A 21,447-nucleotide genomic window follows, 5' to 3' on the forward strand; every position below is an offset into this window, starting at 1 on the left:
TGGCGCAGACAGTGGACAGAATTTGCTGTTCTTGAACTTGTTGCACTTGTTGGAGCCATTTTGGTGGACCCCACAAGTTCAGATATTTTTTGAGAGTAAGGACTTGCTTTTACAGTATAGGTCTGATTTGGATTTTGGATGAGGTTAGGGTAAGGTTAAAGGTTATGTAATTTGTTGTGATGATTAAAATTAGGGACTAGGGATTGCATTAGGTCAATAGGATGTCCCCACAATGATAGAAAAAAAAAACTTGTTTTGCCTACCAAACGTTCAAAGTAATGTTTGGAATTAATTGTTTTAATAATGTTTTATATCAATAAATTGATTGCTGATAAGAGCATTCTGGGATGCGTATTCACTGCAGGTGGTCACTATTTCAAACAATTAATGGCCTGCACTCAAATTGCATTTTTTTCTCTGATTGGGGCTTGGCCAGGAAATGCAAGATAGAAGTTTTTTAACTTCCCTGCTTAAAGATGTTTTTTTTTTTTTTTGTTTGTTTGTTTAGCAAATTCAACCTCAGTAATACTTTGTTTTAACTGTAGTGCACTGTATGTAACAGATGAAATTTAGGCAAATTTCGATGAATGTTAATGAAACTTAAAAAGTTCTACGGCAGGCATTTAGAAATTAGAACTGACATCCATCATTTGAATATCATGTAATGCATGATAATGCTATCCAGTGGACATGCTTGATAAATGCACTCTCGTCCCTGCATTCCTTCAGATCTGGGATTAAAGCCATGACTCTATTTTTGTGTTACACTTATATTACTGTGTTATACTTCGATTGCCATGTAACTGTTGAACCACAGACGTGGTGTTAACTTTAAAACTGAAAAAAGAAATAGTATGAGTGTTGACAAAAGTAGATCTGACGAATTACGGACTAGAAAAAAAAAAGTCAAATTTCGCCCTCTAGTGGTGGCTGAAGGTTGTGCAAAAATACACTGATGGGCTGACGGTTATAATTTCGCCTTGAAAGTCGTCCACCTCCGATCAAAACATTCACAACTAAAATCATCTTTCTCCAGCTTGGCTTCACAATTGCTTCTTTTCCCACCCCATAAATAGCTTCACGGTTTAGGGTCTGTAACACTTCTAACAGTATGTATGCAGACTTCGAAGATTTGCGCTTTAGCGCTCCTGGTATCAAATCTTTAAGCTTCGGATTGTGCTCAGTGGAGCTCCTGCAGATTAGTTTACGCTGCGGCGAGCATTCATGTGTGTGCGCTTGTGTGTCCGATCTATAACACCAGTTCCAGTCTTCACCTCCGATCCACTACAGTGATTCGGGTCGCTAAGCGGCACAAATCGGGTTCTCTGAATTATCGGCACTTCTTTCGACATCCTTACCGGCTGTACGTCTTCATCTCCAGGAAAATGTCAGATCCATAACGAAATAGCTCCGAATAGCTTTGCTCTCTAAATGTCAAGTTCATCGAAACAGCCCAGCTGCATGCAAATCATCTGATTCTTAAAGGACGGAAAACTCATCGACGTTATTACCTCTGCATGCTGATGAGTCGCAATGTCTTCCGCAGCTTAGGAGAGACATAAATTAAAAAGTTGCTGACTTAATGAAGAAAAAGACAAAAAAGTCTTCCTATTACTTATTAAGTATTTTGTAAAACCAAAAGTCCCAGAATGTATTCCCGCAAATATGAATAACGGTCTTCTATCGAAAGGACAAGATGCCCGCTCGCATGCCAACATACTGTATTATACTCCGCAGTTTCCACTTGGCTGCAGCAACCCAGTTTGCCACAGCCCTCAGTCTCCTTTTGACTGAAAGAGCCTCATGTATGCTTGATCATGTCGCCGGAAAAACAGTTGTTGTAGATTGCAAATGATTTCTAAAGAACGCTAAACATAACCACATTTTACTGTGTTTTTCAAGAAGAGACTGAGGGCAGCGTGAAATAAGGATGTTCCACCCAAGTGGAGACTGGAGAGTATTTGGCACATTGAAGGTACAAGCCATGACTCTGACCACCAGAATGTAAAAAGGAGAAAAAAGATCTTTACATACAACTTGGCATGGGACAGCATGAACCTGGGTCACTGCAGCCGAGTTGAGGTTGTGGAGTATTTGTCGTATTGAACATATAGTGCTGTAACGTTGACAGATGAAAAAAATTATAACACTATTTCTTGTATTTAATGTTTTCCATGCGGTTGATTCATGTAAAAGAAGACTAAGGACAGTAGCAAACCGGGACCCTGCAGCTGAATGGAGACTGCGGAGTATTGACTGCATTTAACGGACTAGTAGTAATGTTAACAAATGCCAACAATGAGAAAAGGCGAGGCTCCATTTAATTTTTTTCGTGTAATGTGTCATTTAACTAAGAAGAGACTAAAGGCAACAGGGAGACGGGCTACTGCAGCCAAGTGGAGACTGTGGAGTTTTTGTCACAGTAAACTCATCTTGCTGTAATGCTAATAGATGATGACAACAGAGGAGGATGAGCAACAATAAAGAACAAAAAACTATCCTACGCTTACTTCTCTTTTATCTGAGAGGACACTGAGGGCCAAAGGTAAGTGGCCACTGCATCCAAATGGAGATTGTGGAGTATTTGTCATAGTGAACTCACCTTGCTGTAATGCTAATAAATGATAACAATGGAGGAGAACGAGCAGAAAAAAAAAAAAAATACCATCCTGTGTTTACTTCTCACATGTGGTTGTTTTATCTAAGAGGACACTGAGGGGCACAGGTAACTGGCCACCGCATCCAAATGGAGATTGTGGAGTATTTGTCATAGTGAAGTCACCTTGCTGTAATGCTAATAAATGATAACAATGGAGGAGAACGAGCAGAAAAAGAACAAAATACCATCCTGTGTTTACTTCTCACATGTGGTTGTTTTATCTAAGAGGACACTGAGGGGCACAGGTAACTGGCCACCGCATCCAAATGGAGATTGTGGAGTATTTGTCATAGTGAAGTCACCTTGCTGTAATGCTAATAAATGAAAACAATGGAGGAAAACGAGCAGAAAAAGAACAAAATATCATCCTGTGTTTACTGCTCACATGTGGTTGTTTTATCTAAGAGGACACTGAGGGGCACAGGTAACTGGCCACTGCAGCCGAGCGGAGAATGTGGACTACTTCCTGCATTGGACACAGTACCCATATTTAATAAACAATCACAATGGAGGCCAACTGTGTTTTTCTTAATTTCCATTTTATTATGTAGATTTTTTTAAACAAGAGGAGATTAAGGGCTACAGCAAACCAAGCTACTGCAGTTCAATAGCTACTATGGAAAATTTGCTGTAAAAAATGCACCAAGCAGTAAAAAAGAAGACTCTCCTTGTTAAGTGTGACACCTACTCCGCAGTCTCCACCCCCAACCACTGATTGATGAATTAATAGAACTTGGACCATGTTTTTTTTTTTTTTTTTGGTAAAGCAACAATGTTCAGCTTGAGCGCTCATTAGATTCCCCACTTGTGACAAAGAGGTGGGAGCAACGTGACAAAAAGTGCTTGTTTTACAAAGGGAAGGCTCCCTTGTGAATATCCTCCACTTTACAAAATGCATGTAAATAGAGTCGGGCACAAATGAGCCCAATCCAGGGCGTGCTTTCATCTCACTGAACAACCCGCGCTTTTATCTTATGTCACAAGGAGCACATCTGTACCAGAGTCCATTTCTGCTCCTGTCCTTTTTTGGATAAGCTCCTTGTTGCCCGCCAACTATGCACGCTATGCTGTAAACACGCACTAGGAAGAAAACCAGAAATACGTCCAGGTATATTCATACGCGAAATATGAGCTACTACGGTTAGCGCCAGATTTGAAATGAGTCTCTTGTTTGGGAGAAGAAAGACTGGAGCGAGTTGAGATGGAGGACAGAGCTGAAGCCGAGGAAGAAGAAAAGGAGCTTATTTTTAAGAACAAAGCGCAGTCAGTGACTCGCTCTCCAATTGCAATGAACACTAAGGCTACCAAAAGGGAGGAGGTAGTAGTAGAGGCCAAGAAAAAGAAGTGACGTCGCGCTGGCAATGAGGCAACGTTCATTTTTGGAATTAAGGCCGTTTTTCTTTCTCTTTTCAATAAAACTGCCTTTATTTTTTAACCTAAACGGAATCCTAACTTCAACCAATGTCGTACCCCTAAACTAACTCCTAATTCTCACCTAATCATAATGTGAACTCAAAATTACTAACTTTAACTCATAAGTACCACTTTATAACCAATTGTACCTTGTTTCTTCCTTCAATTCTGATTTTTACCGCTTATCTCAGTCTTAATCCTAACTTGGTCGGTCATGATTTTTTCATATTTTCCCAGAAAGGAAATTCTCGCAGAATTTATTGCAATATAAACAATAGTATCATGTTTTTTTTTTTTTTTTGGGGGGGTATGCTGGTTACCCAAAGAGATTTCTCTCATGTAAAATAAGCACCGTGGCGCAATTAAAGTAAATTTCCAAGTGATATAATCACTATTCTTCTGTATTTAAAAATACATATATTAAATACGCATGAAAGATATGACTGATTTTCAGAATTTTTTTTTTTTTTTTTTTTTCACAAAAAATCCTCATTCTAAACATGGTTATTTTTTCCCCACCGAAAAAAATAAGATGACCGTAAATGTTTTTTTCTTAAAAAATAAAATATATTCCTTACCAGATATGGTCCTTTTTCTTCTATGTAAAAAAGCCTTACCAAACATGGTAATTTGCTCGGAAAAAAAATCCTAACTATACATGGTTGTTTTTGCATAAAAAAAGCCTTACCATACATGCTCATTGTTTCACAAATAAATACTGATTAATCAGCCGATTAATGTAAAAAAAACAATGAATACAATAGCACCAATAGCACTTATTTCTTCAATATGCATTTCAATAGGTGTTAATCATATGTGGATTTTCACTATTCATTAGCCAGCCTCGTTCCTATTCTTCGTGAAATAGCACGGTCAATTAATTTATTATTATTACCCTACAAACAGTAAAGAAATTAAAAAAGAAAAAAGTACTTTGTGGTTCACATAATGCATTGAATGGCACAATTAACAAGGTCATAATGACATCTAATGTGTTTGTGACATATGTATGTACCGTTTTTCTGCACTATAAGGCGCACCGGATTATAAGGCGCACCCTCAATTAATGACATATTTTAAAACTTTTTCCCAAATATAAGGCGCACCGGATTATAAGGCGCACCCTCAATTAGTGACATATTTTAAAACTTTTTCAATCACAATATAGTAATACTCAAAGTAATAACAATAATATCTCAAATAATAAATCTAAACTCTGAATAGCATAATAACTTAATGTGACTATGATCAACTTTGTTCAACTGTAAACACACAAAAGAAACAGGTAAAGCTTACTTAATCGGTTCATTCCCCATCTACCAATCCCAATCTCAATATTGATCCATATATAAGGCGCACCATCAGCTGTTTAAAAAAAAATGGAGGCTTTTAGGTGCGCCCTATAGTGCGGAAAATACGATACTACATGTACAAGATATTCCATGAGTGACATCCAGGTCAACGCTTTGCACAACGTCCTTTTCATTGCTCATCTAATTATATCTTGTAAAAATGAGCATTTGCTTTGTTTTGAATGGCAAGTCCATAAAGCGATCTTAACAAATTTCATGATAGATATTTCAGAATAAAAGGTTCTGCAATGGATTTACGTGTAATAAAAACTACTTACTTGAATAAAATTGCTGTAATTGGTTAGAGTAAGAAAAGTCTTTGTTGAAAATAATTAGCAAATATCGGCCTTATGGTCGGAGAAAAAAAAATGGCGACACTAAACAGCGTAGGATAAAAAAAAAAGAAACGAAAACCATTTTGTGTCAGTGAGTGTTTTTCTCTGCTGCACTTGTTAGTCTTTTCTGTTCTGCATCTTTTTCGGTCTCGACATTGATTTACTCTGTTGCGCCTCTTCTTCCCCCCTCCATTGATTTCACAGAGGGCCTCCTCGGTGTCAGCTCGGAACAAAAAGCAGCGTACGAGCGAGAAAGCGAGACTCAGCCGAGTGTGAAAAAGCTCACAAGTTCTTACTACAAGTTTGTCTCGCAACGCTAGCGCTATTAGCGCCGTAACCCAAGGCAACGGCATTACAAAAACACACACCGCACAAGATGTGTTTTGCATCTGAGTGAGTCCAATGGCGCCGATGAAGATCCAGATTAGAAGAAAAACACTTTGATGTGTTAATTGTAAAAATTGGTTGTAGCAGAGCTGAAGTGGCTTTAGAACAGGCGTGTGAAGTTTAGCGCCCGATATTCACTTCTCACGCCCAGTTGTGTCGAAAGCACTTGTCCCTAACGTCATGGAGCGTTTTGACTGCGGGACAACGTGTCGTATTCGAAAAAAAAAGTTGAAAAACACATACAGAGTAGGGCTGCACAGTTAATCGAGTTTTAATCGCGATCACGATATTGGTTACCACGATTAATTAAGCTGATCCTCTGCCATAATAACATTTTAAAAGTCAAGCACGTTATTTTTTAAACAAGTCAAATCAAGCACTTTTCCATCCTACCACCAGGGGACATTGTTTCCCGACTGTCAATTGAGACCTGTTTTGAAAAATGTATTCAATAAAATTGGAATAAATTCAGTTTGAAATGACTAAAAATGACATTTTGACTGCTATTCAATTAAAATTTGCTTAAAAGTAAACAATATGCTTGGTTCTAAGTAGGCTTATTGGTTTACACTCTGCAATTAAGTTAGCTGTGTTGACCTGTGTGCCAAGTTTTTGCCTTGTCCTGTTTGAATTTCTTTTCATTATTTACTTTATTGATTTGATCTTATGATTATGATTATTTATGATTGATTATTTGTATGTATAGAGCCTTGAAGTCTTGTTTATATACTGCTTGTTCAAAAAAGGCAATAAATAGACGTGTTGATGGATAACATGAGGAATAAACATGATTATTATTTAATTTATTTATTTGATCTTTTTATGATTATTTGTAAGTATAAAACCTTGAGGTCTTGTTTATATATGGCTTGTTTAAAAAAAGGGCAATAAATAGACGTGTTGATGGATAACATGAGGAATAATCATGATTAACATTACTGTATTTACTTTATTTATTTATTTGATCTTCTTATGATTATTTGTAAGTATAGAGCCTTGAAGCCTTGTTTATATACTGCGTGTTCAAAAAAGGCAATAAATAGACGTGTTGATGGATAACATGAGGAATAAACATGATTATTATTTAATTTATTTATTTGATCTTTTTATGATTATTTGTAAATATGAAGCCCTGAAGTCTTGTTTATATATTGCGTCTGAAAAAAAGGGCAATAAATAGACATGTTGATGGATAACATGAGGAATAATCATGATTATCTTTATTTGCTTTATTTATTTTATCTTTTTATGATTATTTGTAAGTATAAAGCCTTGAAGTCTTGTTTATTTACTTCTTGTTTAAAAAAAGGGCAATAAATAGATGTGTTGATGGATAACATGAGGAATAATCATGATTAATAATCGTGATTTCAATATTGACCATAATAATCATTATTATTTTGGAAAATATCGTTTAACCCTCCTAGAAAGAGTGTGGGATTCAAGATAAAACAGGAAGGTAACATGCAGAGACAACGGAGCGCCAGCAAAACCAAAAACACACAACCACACAATGACCACACAATGACTTGACAAGAAATGAAAAGAAACAGGAAACTAAGGGTCGTTTGTGTCACACTTGTAAGACCACTCTGTGATTTAAAAAAAAAACTTAACTATTGCTTTAAAATCCTCAAAATAAGTACACACAAATCCACACAGAGTACACACACACAGGGCGAAACCCAACACTTGTGTAGCTGGTGAACATGCGTCTCAAAAGGCCAATCTGTGCTGCTTACTGGAGTGTGAAGTCCCAGTCTGCCTTGAGTGTGTGTGTGTGTGTGTATATGTGCGTGATTGTAATTGTGTGTTTGTGTAGGAGGGAGCCTCATTTGAATCGGCACCTCGTTTCTCCTGCCTGTTTATGGAGATTGCATAAATGGCGCGGAGGAATGTGTGCGTGTGCATGTTTGCGTCTACAATCAAGAGCATTTTTTCCAGCTCGCAAGGTCAAAAATTCACTCTCGCCAAATACCGCACGCGTGCTTGTAAGTTGGTCATATCCGCCACAATTAGCGTGGCGCTATTAAAGACGTCATTATCAAGTGTTGGCTTTATTGAAGGAACGAGCTGATAGTCCTCCTCAGTGTGTCTAATTTCAATATAAAGAATCGCTGACCCACTTCCAGTAGCAATCCCATCTGGAGCAGGTTTTATAGAAATAGATGCTGAAGTGTGCCGCGAGGTGCCCTCCATAAAAAGCTTCCATCAAGGCTGCAGCGTGAAGATTACACATTCACTTCAAGATGTCTATTTCGACCCAGTAGAAATGAAAAATGAGATGTAGGAGAAATTTCATTCATCTATTTTTCGACAGCGTTTGACGCTGTTGAGGTAGCTATCGGCTGAGCTTCTTTTTTTTAGCCGTTCTTCTATATTTATCCCCCGAAATGTATTTTTACGTTTTTTTTTTTGTTGTTGTTTTTTGAGAGGCCAGACATACAATTCCAGATACTCATTTTTATTTTGTTTTTTTACACATGAAAGTTATCATTTAAGGTTTGTAAGTCCTAAAGTATTTGATTACTCTTGGTACATAAAGTACTAAAGTATTTTTTACTCTAAGTACTAAAATTACCAAATTACTTTTTTGCATACTTAAGTAATTCAGTTCGAAAGTAATTGATTACTTACGGTAGTACAGTAAATTACTAATGTGATCAATGAATGTAGGGAATTAAGTATTAAAGTAATCAATATTTTAGATAAGTCATACTAAAGTATTCGATTGGTATAAAAGGGACTAAAGTATTTGATTACTCTTGGTCCAAAAACTACAAAACAAATTTTTACTTCAGGTACTAAAAGTACCAAATTACTTATTTGCATACATATTGCATACTTAAGTATGAATGTTATTTACGACTAAAGTAATTGATTACTTATGGTAAATTAATGTGATCAATAAATGTAGGTAAGCAATCAATTATTGTAGAAAAGCGATACTAAAGTATTCTATTCCTTTAAGGACAAAATTAATGGATTACTTTCGGTACTGAAAGCACCAAAGTCATTGATTGCATTGGATACTTAAGTATGTACTGTAATACTTAAGGTAATACAGTACAGTGCTAATACCATCAATTACTGTAGGTCAATCAGTAACAAAGTGATCAATTATTGTATATATGTACATATCTATATATATATATATATATATATATATATATATATATATGCATACATACATACATCACATACAGTATGGCAGTACAATGATGAAGCCGGTGTCCTGTCCCGTCTCTGACCCAATCATGCAACCTTCCATAAAAGTGCCAGGGGATGGTCTATAAATTGAGGCGTCCTTGTCTCATCCATCAATTATCCGCCATGTCTCGATCATTCAATTGAACCCAACGCCCTCTCTCTCTCTCTCCCACATACTCATGTTTTCAAAGTCAGCAAATCAAGTAAACGTCAGCCTCGAGGTGTTTCCATTCAGATGGCCTTTCTTTAGAAGAGCCCAGGTTTATTTTTTATTTTGGTGTCCCCGTTCGCTTCCCCGAGTGATGAGATAGATCGATGCTGTAAGTGAAGGTGGCGGCTACACTCTCGGCGTGACTGACGCAAATACACACCCCGCCCTGATCACAAAAGCACCAGGGAGTTGAAGTGAATGACAACATACTAAAGTGCTTAATGAAGGTATTTTAATTGCTGCGTAAGGACTTTGCTAACGCTTTTAACAGACATGCCAGCAATGGCCACGGGGGAATAAATAAGGCAGTCGAAAAACGACACAACCTTTGGCACACTTAGGTGGTTAACAATTAACGTAATGCGACTTTGTTTAGTTATTCACCTTGCACAAGGGAAATTACGAAAAAATTAAGCTTTCAGAAAAACACAACAAATTACATACATACATTACAATATATATATATATATATATATATATATATATATATATATATATATAATGTATTATTTTCAACTCTTACTCTAACCAATTACAGCAATTTTATTAAAGTAAGTAGTTTTTATTACCGTATTTTCCACACTATAAGGCGCACCGGATTATAAGGCGCACTCTCAATTAATGACATGTTTGAAAACTTTTTCCATATATAAGGCACACCGCATTATAAGGCGCAACATTAATTAATGACATATTTTAAGACTTTTTCAATCACAATATAGTAATACTCAAAGTAATAACAATAATTACTCAAATAATAACTCTAAACTCAGTCAATATGAGCAACCTTGTTCAACTGTAAACACACAAAAGAAACAGGTTACTATCAGTTCATTCCCCATCTACAAATCCCAATCTCAATATTGATCCATATAAGGCGCACCTGATTATAAGGCGCACCATCAGCTTTTTAAAAAAATTAAAGCTTTTAGGTATGCCTTATAGTGTGGAAAATACGGTATATAAAAATTTGTACCTAGGTTTAAACGTACCTAGGTATAAACGTGGAGACACTGTAAAGATGTATGAATATGTCTTTGGGAAGCGATTGATTATGTTAGTACTTAGTTACCTTAAAAAATGGATTAGTAGCGGCCATTTTAGACCCTCAATCCCTTGAAAAATAAAAGAAAATACAGTAAATACAAATAAGTAGCTAGAGTTGAATATGTGGACCCATTGAAACAAAAAGAGTCAAGATACGTCTTTGAATGAGTTAAGATAATATGTGCTAGCTTGCGCAACAGAAATAAACAAATGTAACAGTGATTGGGGGGAACACTAACTCATTTTTAAGACTGGAATCATGAGAAACAGTACAAGCAGGGATCTTAAACAGATCATCACAGAGCCAACACTCCAATCATGGACAGGTCGAAATGCTCGTAGGCGTTGTTGGCGTGTTGGCCATAAAGTGGTGAATGGTCGCCATGGAGAAAGGCCCATCGGTTCAAAGCTGTGAACTTTATTGCGCTCTACTAAAGCAATGGAGGCGGCAGGGGAGTGGGGGGACTTAACCGCAATCACTGATTTATAGCGCCAACCCACCCACCATCCGCCCGAGTATAGGACACCTGGATGAGCAGTTTTACAGAAAGACATTTTATAACCAAAAGACAACTTTTCCTTTTTACTGTTTATACCAAAATGTCAGCTTGTATGTCTGTCCATGCTGAAATGAGGCATTCAGAAAAATACAATATCATAATCCCTCCCTGAGGCAGGAGAGGGTAAATCTCCTTGTAATCAGTCAGTTTCACTTTTAGCGTCAATAGACTTTGCACGATAAAAACAGATAACTACTAGAAATAACACTGACAGTCAAAAGATCCTGAAAACACATGCGTATATTAGCTCTTTCAGTGCCATGGACGAGAATTTACGTCATGTAAAATACTTAGGTTGTGTGCCAGTGACAAGTATTCTTATCACCTGTTTTTTTTGTTTTTTTTTTTAATGAATGGATAGATGACACTTGTGGCCAATTTTATATATATATATATATATATATATATATATATATATATATATATATATTTTTTAGGAGAGGTATGCCACTTCATTTTGATTTTCTGTGGAAAAATATTTATTAATAATTAATTTTCTTTTTGATAACCATTTTCTTCCATGACCCTCAAGAGTAGACTTTGATTCTTTTCTGTGGACCAATACAAATGAAGTTTGAAAGGGTCTAAAAGTTAATAAATCCAACACTGATGGCTATTTAAATTTTTTTTGTGTTTGTTTGTTTTCTGTTTTTACCCCCCAAATGCTTTGCATTGGTTAAGGGGTACTTGGCTGAAAAGATATTTTACAGGGGGTACGTCACCGAAAAAAAGTTGAGATAACGCTTGGCACTGAAAGAGTTAAATGGTGTTGTACTTACTACAAATGTTAATTACCACAACTTGGAAAATTAAAATCAATAGAACAGCTAGGAAGAATCGAGAGCACACTGTCTTATAATTACCGTAATGCATCGTTTCCAGCCATTCTTGATCAAAATCACATCGCTAAATACGTATATATTTTACAAAATGACTCGAACGAATCATAATAGCGTGATTTTCTCAGATAACGAGCGTCTAGCGAAAACAAAGACACCGATTGTTAAAGATTGCCCCCGCAATGCTCTCATACGACTCATCTGGAAAACGAGGGTTAGCCTTTGGTGTGCGTCAAGTTGACGAGCTTATCGATCGTCCGAGCCGCTCTCGGGGCAATCCGCCTCGTGTGATTGATCGTTAAATGCTTCTGCTTTTAATTCCTCGCTGCTTAAGATTCGAGCAACAAATAACCCAGTTTTCCAACATCTTTACCCCCGTGCCACGCAGCGGTCGGAAGCTGCTGAGCGTGCAGAGGCAGCCGATCGATAACAAACCCAAGCAGATTAAAACAGCGGCCCAGCGGAATCCAAAAAGCAGTGATGGGTGTAAGTCACACACAGTATGTGAGTAAGTCACGAAAAAGTCGAAAGTCTTAACCTTCAAGTTTTCAGTAAGTCTGAAGTTACTGCGGCAGAAGGCAGGTTGACTCCCCACTAAATTTTCAAGTCATGTCATTATTTGTGAGGCTTTTTCACAAAAAACAGGCTTATGTCAACTTTTACCGTTTTTACTGCCTACTATTGGCTACTTTATTATTTGCTCCATTGTGTGGAATGTAAGTCGGCTCGGGTAAGGGAACAGACTAAGAATTCCATTGAACCATGAAACTCTTGCATCTTGATCATATTTATAATATTTGGTAGCCATAGCCACTTTACTAATGATAGCAACATATTAACAATCACACTGTTAGAATTCACAATCAATTTAAGGCCATTTACATACTAAAAGACCGTATGGCCACACATTGTCACATGGGTTAGGCAGAGTCGTCCTCCCTGTGGGTAGGGGGCAAAGACAATGAGAGTAAGAACCGTTTTGTATCATCTAGACAGTCTTCTGCTTCCAGCAGAATATGGCTCCACAGCTGTATATTCATTTTTCTGGCATATAATAAATAGCTCAACGATATCATGCAGTCTTCTGCTAGTTAGCGTTAGCATTGTGAACACAAAAGAACGGGGCAAAGGTTCAAGGGAAACCAACACAACACTCCACATTGTTGATTGCTCCTTTGCCATCTCAATGAAATGAAAACCCGCAATAAAACTTAGTTCATCTTTGAACGGCCAACAGAGAGCTAAAATGGGAAGCTAGCTTACCTGTCTTTGTAGGTTTTTGAAGCACAATCTTAAAATTTGAGCTTCCAATGCCTTGGTGCCTAATGCCTTTATATACCGTAAATATATTGGTCCAAAGTTTTAAAACCTCACATTCTCGTCAACATATACCTTTAGCATGGCGACTCAGAAGATTTTGATTTTCAATTCAATGAGGTTTCACTTTACTTAATCGGCTTGTAAATATCACAAAGAAAAAAAAAATAAAGCAAGCCCAGATTCGTAACTTGGGAAACTTTCAGCTTTGGCACTCCTAAATCAAGGCACCGCTGTATGTGTACTTTGTTCATTTCCACTGTTAGCCCAAAGTCCTAAAATTGACAACTGATGTGACACGAGTCCTCCACCTCTACCCTCAGGAGATCAAAAGAATCCTGATGGAAACCAAAACACAAAGGAGAGTGGACAGATTGATAGAAGTGTAGAAGATAGATGTCAGAGTTGAGCGAACCATCGTCGTGACCACATCACACCTCGCTTCCTCATCAACAGCAAACACGACAGTGTGGGTACTCACAAGATCTCGTCGTTCTGGAACTCCAGCACGCCGTGCGCGTCCTCGAAGTCCTCGCCGCCGCCTCGCGCCGTCCCCTCCACCGTCTTGTAGGGCAGCGTGACCACGCCGCGGGCGCCCGACGTCCTCAGCACTTTGACCTCCATGGTGCCCACGCTCTCGCTGACGTGGAAAACGGGCTCCTCGAACGTGAAGATGCCGGCGTGGTCGTCGTCGAAGATGGTGACGGTGGCCGTGGCCGGCAGGCCCAGGCAGGCCACCGAGTCCACGTGGTTAGCAGACTCGTCCTCTGTGGGCTCGTCGCCTTCCGAGGTCAGGACTTTTACGTTGGACAGGTGGATGAGGAAGTTCTCGTCCTCCTCGAAGATGTCGTCGTCGATGATTCCCACGCGGATCTCCTTGACCGTCTCGCCGGGTTTGAAAACCACCACGCCCTCGGTGAATTCATAGTCCGAGCCGGCGTTGGCCGTGCCGTCCTCGGTGCGGTACTCCACGGAAATGGTCTTGGTCAGGTCCCCGCCGCGCCGGATGACGTTCACTGCTACCGTGCCGCAGTTCTCCAGGCACTGGTAGGTGGCGGGTTCGAAGAACACCTTGGAGATGGGGTCATTTTCGCCAGCGTCGGAGCGCACCTCGTGCATGCTGACAGCTTTGCGCGCCTGGTCGGCGGCGTGTTTCTTCAGGATGTTGCCGGCGCCTGTCATCAACCTGGTGGCCTGGCAGCGGTAGAAGGCCCGGCTCTTCTGTTGCTGACTGAGGACCTGGTAATTGGCTAGCTCTATTAGCTGCTCCATCTGGATTCAACACACACAAAGATTTTCTTTCTAAAGAATATTCTTCAGTGCTTGTTGAACATCAGGGTCACAAATAAAATGGAGACTTTCTCATCTGGGCAAGAAGTGGAATCATCAAGTACTTGACTCCATGTCAGTTACAAAAAATATCAATTCTTGTTCGCATTGACACCTATGGGCAGTTGAGAGACTTCTTCTAACCCGGTCCTCAGAAGACCGAACGGGTTGTTTGCTTTTCCCATGTGAAGTGTAATTCCTCATCCACGGCACTAGGTGCTGCAGTGGCGCTCTCATTGTCAAAGTCTGTGAGTGCATTTAATTATTGCTCATGAAGAAATTATTCATGTTTATCTGGTATTGATCAGTAAAAACAACAACAACCAAACAACAATTCCGGAATATAACACGAGTGCTTGATGTTGTACGTACCAAACGTTTGGAAAGTGATTCAGGCCTTACAAAAATCGAGGATGTTTAAACCTGAATAATCCTCCATTTTTTGCGTGTAAAAAAAAAAAATCGATTTATTATTTATATATATTTATATAACAATTGCTGCTACACAAATCCGTACAGTGCGATTTTATTCATTCACAAGCATGCCAAGCCTCTAGGGGGCAGTAGTTTCACCAAATTCTGTCTAATCAGAAAGAACTTCCACATGACGTAAATCTCCAGTTTATGATTGCCACATGCAAACGTGGATACGGATAATTTGGCAAATCTCTACTTTGGCTGGAGTTTTTGACAACTTTGGTTTTAATAAATAAAATATTAATCAGTCGGCCTTCATAAGGAAGACAGAAATCAGACGATAATTCTTGTTGAAAATCTGAAATCTAGGAAATTGGAGCAATTTTGCATTGATTTGCAATGATTACTTGATTAAAATAGTTGCCGCTTGATTTTATAATCGATTAGTTTTTGAAAAAATTGATTAATTTTGGCACTTATACCACCAAGAAATCCAATACGCACAGCTTATCAGACGCTAACACTAAGCTCTGCTTCGGCTTTCTGGTTTGATAAGATCTGAGTGTTTCAGACAGTGCAGTCGACATCGGAACATTGTATTAATTCGTCAAAACTCTGAAGGGCTTTCTCACAGACACGTATTTCCGGAATTACTCTGCTGACAACAAAAGATGTACTTGGTTGTTTAATTTCACACTTGATTGGCGAGCGGGCACTGGAGAGACCCAACGATTTGTATACAAGCTATTAAAAACTCAATTTTCCACAATGTGGCCTGTAAGATACGCCGCAAAACGCATGGTACTTTCCCGAGCGTCGTTGCTTCAAAAGTTTGAGAAAGGCTCATCTGCAGACAGATAAGATCATTCAGATTCTTCCCTTCCCGTCGTCCTTGTATTCCCCTCTGGCATGTCAAGCCAGATCATAAAAGAATCTGGTATAGCGAAGGTATCCTGTCAGCAGATAAGATCTAAAACAGAGCCGGCGAGCTTAAATCATCCCGTGAAGACGACCTCACAAATGCACTCGTACTGGAAACAAGACTATCTTGGGACACGGGCGCGCTCGTAAAGGAAGAAGGCGAACGGAGTGAGGAAGACGCTATAAAGCCCAGGGGCTGAAAACTGAAAATAATACCTCGGACGCTCTGCTAAGAAAGCCGTGTAATGCCTCACAAAGCCTTGCATGATCTGTTTTATGGCGTTATTAAATCTCAGAGTGCGCCTAATGTCGGAATTCATCAACACGGCTTAGCGTCGCCGCTCGTTCGTTCGTAGGAGGCGATTGCGACTTTTATTCAGGTGGACAAGCTTGGAAACTATTTTTTTATTAATATGGTCGCGACATTAAAACTTCCCAGATTTTTCAAACTCCATTGAAGTAAGCATATCTGTCACGTTAGCGCCGATTAGTAGGGATTGGATGAGATCGTTTGAGATTATAACGCGACAAGATTTGTCGTCCCTGCTCAGCACAGGATTTGTTCCTTGTGGCAATTATTTGGGCAGTGGCAACGGAATACACATTTGAATGCTTGTTACATGACAGAAAAACACTCAGCCGAACATAGTGAGAAAAAAACACTTCAATACACTGCCATTTTATAGTACGGTGCCTGTTGCCAGCGTTTTGCGCAGCCTCTAGCACAAATTAGCCACTAGCGACACTTCTGCGCTCTGCACTTCCAGAGGATAAATACAGGACGCTCCAATTACTTTCAAATCACCTGTGGCGATATTTTGGTTCTCCAGTTGAAAAGGGATGGTACAATATTGGCAGATAGGAGAAAGACGATTTGGAAACGCTGAAAAAATAGGCCGCAGCTAACAGGAGCTCTATGCATTTTGTGGAAATGATGCAATATTAGGAAAAATTTCTGCTGTGGTTGAAAAATGAGCTTGGCTGTCCCTTTATATTTACAGTTTGGAAAACTGAAAATTTTACATTGGCGTTATCTTGTATTATAAATTTCAATCTTGTCTCTGGGAATCTTGTCTCCTGGGATTTGTTTCTCATCCCACCCCTATTCATTAGTATTAGCTAACCGTGTTACCAATGATTGCCTGTAATTAGACGTACAGTGTTATATTAAATACTGTACATAAAAATATTTGATACAAATATTTTATCAATGGCTAAAAAAGCCCAAAATGCTAATTGCGGGGTTTCCTTTACGTTAATAAGGAACATTGTCCTTTTGACAGCTACCGCTTTTTGGTGTTGGTTCTCATTGGAACAGAACAAAGAGCCTTGTGAGGACCTTGTCAAACCAGTTCTGCCGTCCTGCGCATCATCAATTGCTGCCAGAGTGACGCAGATACACACAAAAAGGCCTCAAGAAATAAAATAAATACTGTAATAGTCTCCTTACCTCTTTGTCTGGATGCTTTTGTTTGAGCTCCTTGAGAATCTTGGCCATGTCTCTGCGGGTCTCCTCCTCATCCAGGTCCTTCTCGTCGATATCCAAACCCAGCGGGCCGTCCAGGAAGTCCACGCCATGGGAATTGAGCATTTTGCCATCCATCTCAATGTCCACCTTGAAAGGGCGAAGGCAGGCGCTTAGACTCCGAGTCAGGGAAACCGGCATTAAAATTTTGTGCTTCAAGTGCCACATTTTATTTTTAAATCGGTAGAAGAGACAAAAATACAGTATGTGTTCCTGTTGAAAGTAATCTTTTGTACAATGTAGTACATTTTTTCTCATTATTTATCTTATTCTAATTATTGATTGCTTTTTTACAAACATTTGATTTTTATATCTTTACATCTTCACATTCCAGAAGAGTATTTATTTATTTATTGAATGAGTTATTAACTTATAATCAATCATTAATTATTTTATTTAAAAAAATGCTAAAAAATACAAATAAAATACTGTATACATTTGAAAAATGTAAATAGGTTTTTCGCAAAAAATATTTATTATTTACACCTAACTGAATTTAAATTAATCTTGAAGAAATCAATTTTAAACCAATTAAAATGTATGTAAAATAGTTTGTTGGTGCTAAATGTAAAATATTATTTTCAGATTTAAATTAGATTAATTGGTAATTACCCAGATGCAAAGAGTTAAATTTGTAAAACTACTTTAATGATAAAACAATAATTCACAGTCATGCTTTAATTTGATTATGGTATATAATGAATCCTATTACATTCAATAAACCAATCAAATACTGCAACTGAGTTTGAAATGCTAAATATATTTGTAAAATCAAATATATCATTAATGAGATTCTTTTTGGACGGAAAAGCTTTTTGGAGGTTAAGCTAGTACAAAAATGTAACCGCTTAAATAATAAGATAAATTACACATAAACAATCTGGATATTAATAGTTAAAACAATGCAATAAATTCAGCAGAATACATCTGTAAATATTTAGTTGGGCCAGAATAAAGAATGGCTTTGGCCCTGAGAGGCCCGTAGGCCTTCACCCAGTTTCAATTTACATGGGGGGGGGGCAAGTATTGATGCAATTTATTCATGAGGAGTGTTTTAAGTGTTTGTGTACTCCAACAGCTAAACCTTATTGTACAGTTGATGATGTAATGTGAATGCAATATTTTGATGACTAAAGTTGAAGTATGTTTAACATGCGAAAATCCAAAAACCAGTGCTACTGGTTTCCATGCACGCGTCTGCCAGCTGGTAATTTCATCAGGCAGAAACAAGTCCATCATCTGCTTTTTATTTCATTTAGTAGCCGTCGGGGATCTCGAGGTTGTACGGGCGTCAATTGAAAATGACTTTTGCTTTAGTACTTGAGGCAAACTGGCAATTCAACACGGGGAATTTACATATTATCACCCTCCGAGACTGCGGTTTGGTTTCTCGCACTTTCTGTACTGCAAGACTATTAGGATTGCTTTTCTCAAAGAAATGCCACACATATGAAAAAAATCCTTTCACTTAAGACTGTGTTCTTGTTTGGATGCGAACGGCATCGTAAATTTTTAAATATGAAAGCCGCATGAAAGAGACACCCCCATTTTTTAAAGCACGAAAGGATGCAATGACCCTGCTTTCACCGGCAACATTCCCGTCACACTGAATATTTGCTGACAAATATGCACTACACATTAATTTTTTAAGTCCCTTTTTCACTGCATTAATAGTCAGCATTTTTCCTTTTTTCCGGAAAAGAGATGCAGCAGACCTGGCGATTAACCGCCTTTAGGTAATATTCAATAGGTAAACAAAGGTAAGGTACGCTGACTTAAAAGTCAACATTGTTCACCCTTTGGAATCGGTTCTTTTTATAGCATCTTAAAAGTTGTCATTTTTCCAGCATTCTGATACGGGGAAAAGACGTTGACCCTGGCGATTCGCCACTTTCAAGTAGTGTCAGTACTAGAACAGAGCTATGTCGTTTTTACAGGACCTTAAACGTCATTTTCTGCCTGAAGGTAGTGTCGGTTTAACACCTTAACCAACACCTAACATTAAATTCTCTCAACTTGATGTCACATGTAATTATCTGATTGCCAAATATCGTGCCGCTCCACTAAAGCGTACAATCTTATGCAAATATGTCCAGAAGTCCTATACATGCGGTTAGCGTAACTATCTTGGAGGTTCGAGGACAGTGTTGTTAGAAGGGTTCCGAATACTTTGGAAGTTGAGGTTAAAAACTAGAAGAAGCCACTTTAGATGGACATTTTGAAACATTTCAAATTCGGTTTCACTGATTACGATCTCGGCTATATATTTACAGAACTGAAATATTTATGTGAGGCATTATTGTCTGTTAAAAATGTAAAAACTCTCCAGGGATTTGTGTCTCGTCCCATCCCTGATCAATATCTTACACACAAGGACAGCAAGCCGTGAAAAAACGTGGTGAGTGTGAAAGTACCTTATGCGTCATTGTCTTTCCGGCCTTTTATGGTTTTACTTTTGTTTACAGCGTAACGTCATTTTTAATGGAACTGAGTGGGTTGAAACGTGACATCTGTGACAAACATCAGCGATACAAAAGACGAATGAAACTAAAGGTTGCGTGGTAACGAGGAAGACGAAGCTGACCAATAAAATAAAGCAGGGCTCAACTTTGAAGATAAGCCTCTGATGTCTATATGTGTAGGAGAAGCTTTGAAGATGGTGGTGAGCGGCGAGTATACCTTAGAAGGAAGCGGCCGGTCGCCTTCGGTCTCGATGATCATGCCGCGCTGCTTGCCCGTCCTGTAGCGCTTGTACACGTACTTGTAGAAGAGCAGGCGGCGATCGGCCACCCAAGCGAAAACCACGCAGATTGGGAAGAAGAAGAAGGTGAGCAGGGCTTCCCACACCTGCACTACGCCAGGTGAGATGACAGACAGGATCAGGTAGAGCCAGATGTAGGCGAAGATGCTCCAGGAAGCGGTGACAAAGAAGACCCGCAGGTGCTTGACCTTCCTGGTCTCGCCGTCAGGCACCACCCAAACGCAAATCCCGATGATGACGAACATGTTGAAGGCGGCAGAGCCTACGATGGTGGACGGGCCCAGGGTGCCGGCGTCAAAGCCGTGGCCCACCACCTCGATGACGGACAGCAGGATCTCCGGAGCCGAGGAGCCAAGCGCCATGAGGGTGAGGTTGGACACGGTTTCGTTCCAGATGCGCACTGTGGTGGTGCTGGTCTCTCCGTTGGGTTTCTTGATGGTGATCTCCTTCTCCTGGGAGGTGATGACCTCGATAGATGCCATGAAGCGATCGGCGATGATGGACACGCCCAGAAACATGTATACCAAAGCTACAAAGTACACGGTCGCCCGGGCCACTTTGTCGCCAAACGACGGGTTCATCGGTTCCCACACGGGCAGCATGACGCCGGGTGTGCATTCTTCCGCCTTGCTGCAATCCGTCTTATTGGTGGACACCGCCGATACTGAGCCGCTTAAGCTGGGCTCTGGGGGAGCACCAGCCATCAAAGGCTGAAACCTGACTAGCAGTACTAGGGCGATGACTGACAGCCTCGTGGGCATGTTGACGTCCGAATCAGAGACGTGAGGTGAGGATCGATGAGGGTGTTGAACCTTTAGGAAAGGACACATGAGAAACAAGACTTGATCACTGCTTTGCATGGATGAGAACCAGCAGAAGAAGTACCGAATCATCAGGCGGACGCTGAGACCCCAAAAAAGGCGACTATGTTCAACTGTTAGCATAGCATCGTGAAATTGAGCAATCAATATTCAGCACTTTAAGTCAGGGCTCACATTTGACCATTTTCAGCATCTTTTTTGATGCAACCCTCCTCTGATGCACCTGATTCAACTGATCAAGGTAATTATCAAGTTCTGCAGAGCTTCCGGATGAGTTGAGCGTTTGAATCACATGCATCAGAGGCATAAATAGAATTTTGGAAAAATATGAAATTCACCTAAA

At 39.3% G+C, this 21,447-nt stretch overlaps 1 protein-coding gene across 2 annotated transcripts in view; it reads right to left on the minus strand.

Moving 5' to 3' along the window:
- Positions 1-21,447, minus strand: part of slc8a1b (solute carrier family 8 member 1b) — a 118,445-nt gene that overhangs the window by 82,119 nt on the left and 14,879 nt on the right. For both annotated transcript variants that reach the window (XM_088420820.1, XM_088420821.1), the window contains exons 2-4: positions 20,202-21,095; positions 17,448-17,612; positions 13,812-14,602 (exon numbers count right to left, since the gene is read on the minus strand). In XM_088420820.1, the coding sequence (XP_088276946.1) occupies positions 13,812-14,602; positions 17,448-17,612; positions 20,202-21,044 (1,799 nt within the window). In that variant the 5' untranslated portion in view covers positions 21,045-21,095. The remainder of the gene's footprint in view (positions 1-13,811; positions 14,603-17,447; positions 17,613-20,201; positions 21,096-21,447) is intronic.

This window comes from Hippichthys cyanospilos, chromosome 8 (assembly GCF_059441005.1).
Source record: "Hippichthys cyanospilos isolate Australia breed blue-spotted pipefish chromosome 8, RoL_Hcya_1.0, whole genome shotgun sequence".
NCBI lineage: Eukaryota > Metazoa > Chordata > Actinopteri > Syngnathiformes > Syngnathidae > Hippichthys > Hippichthys cyanospilos.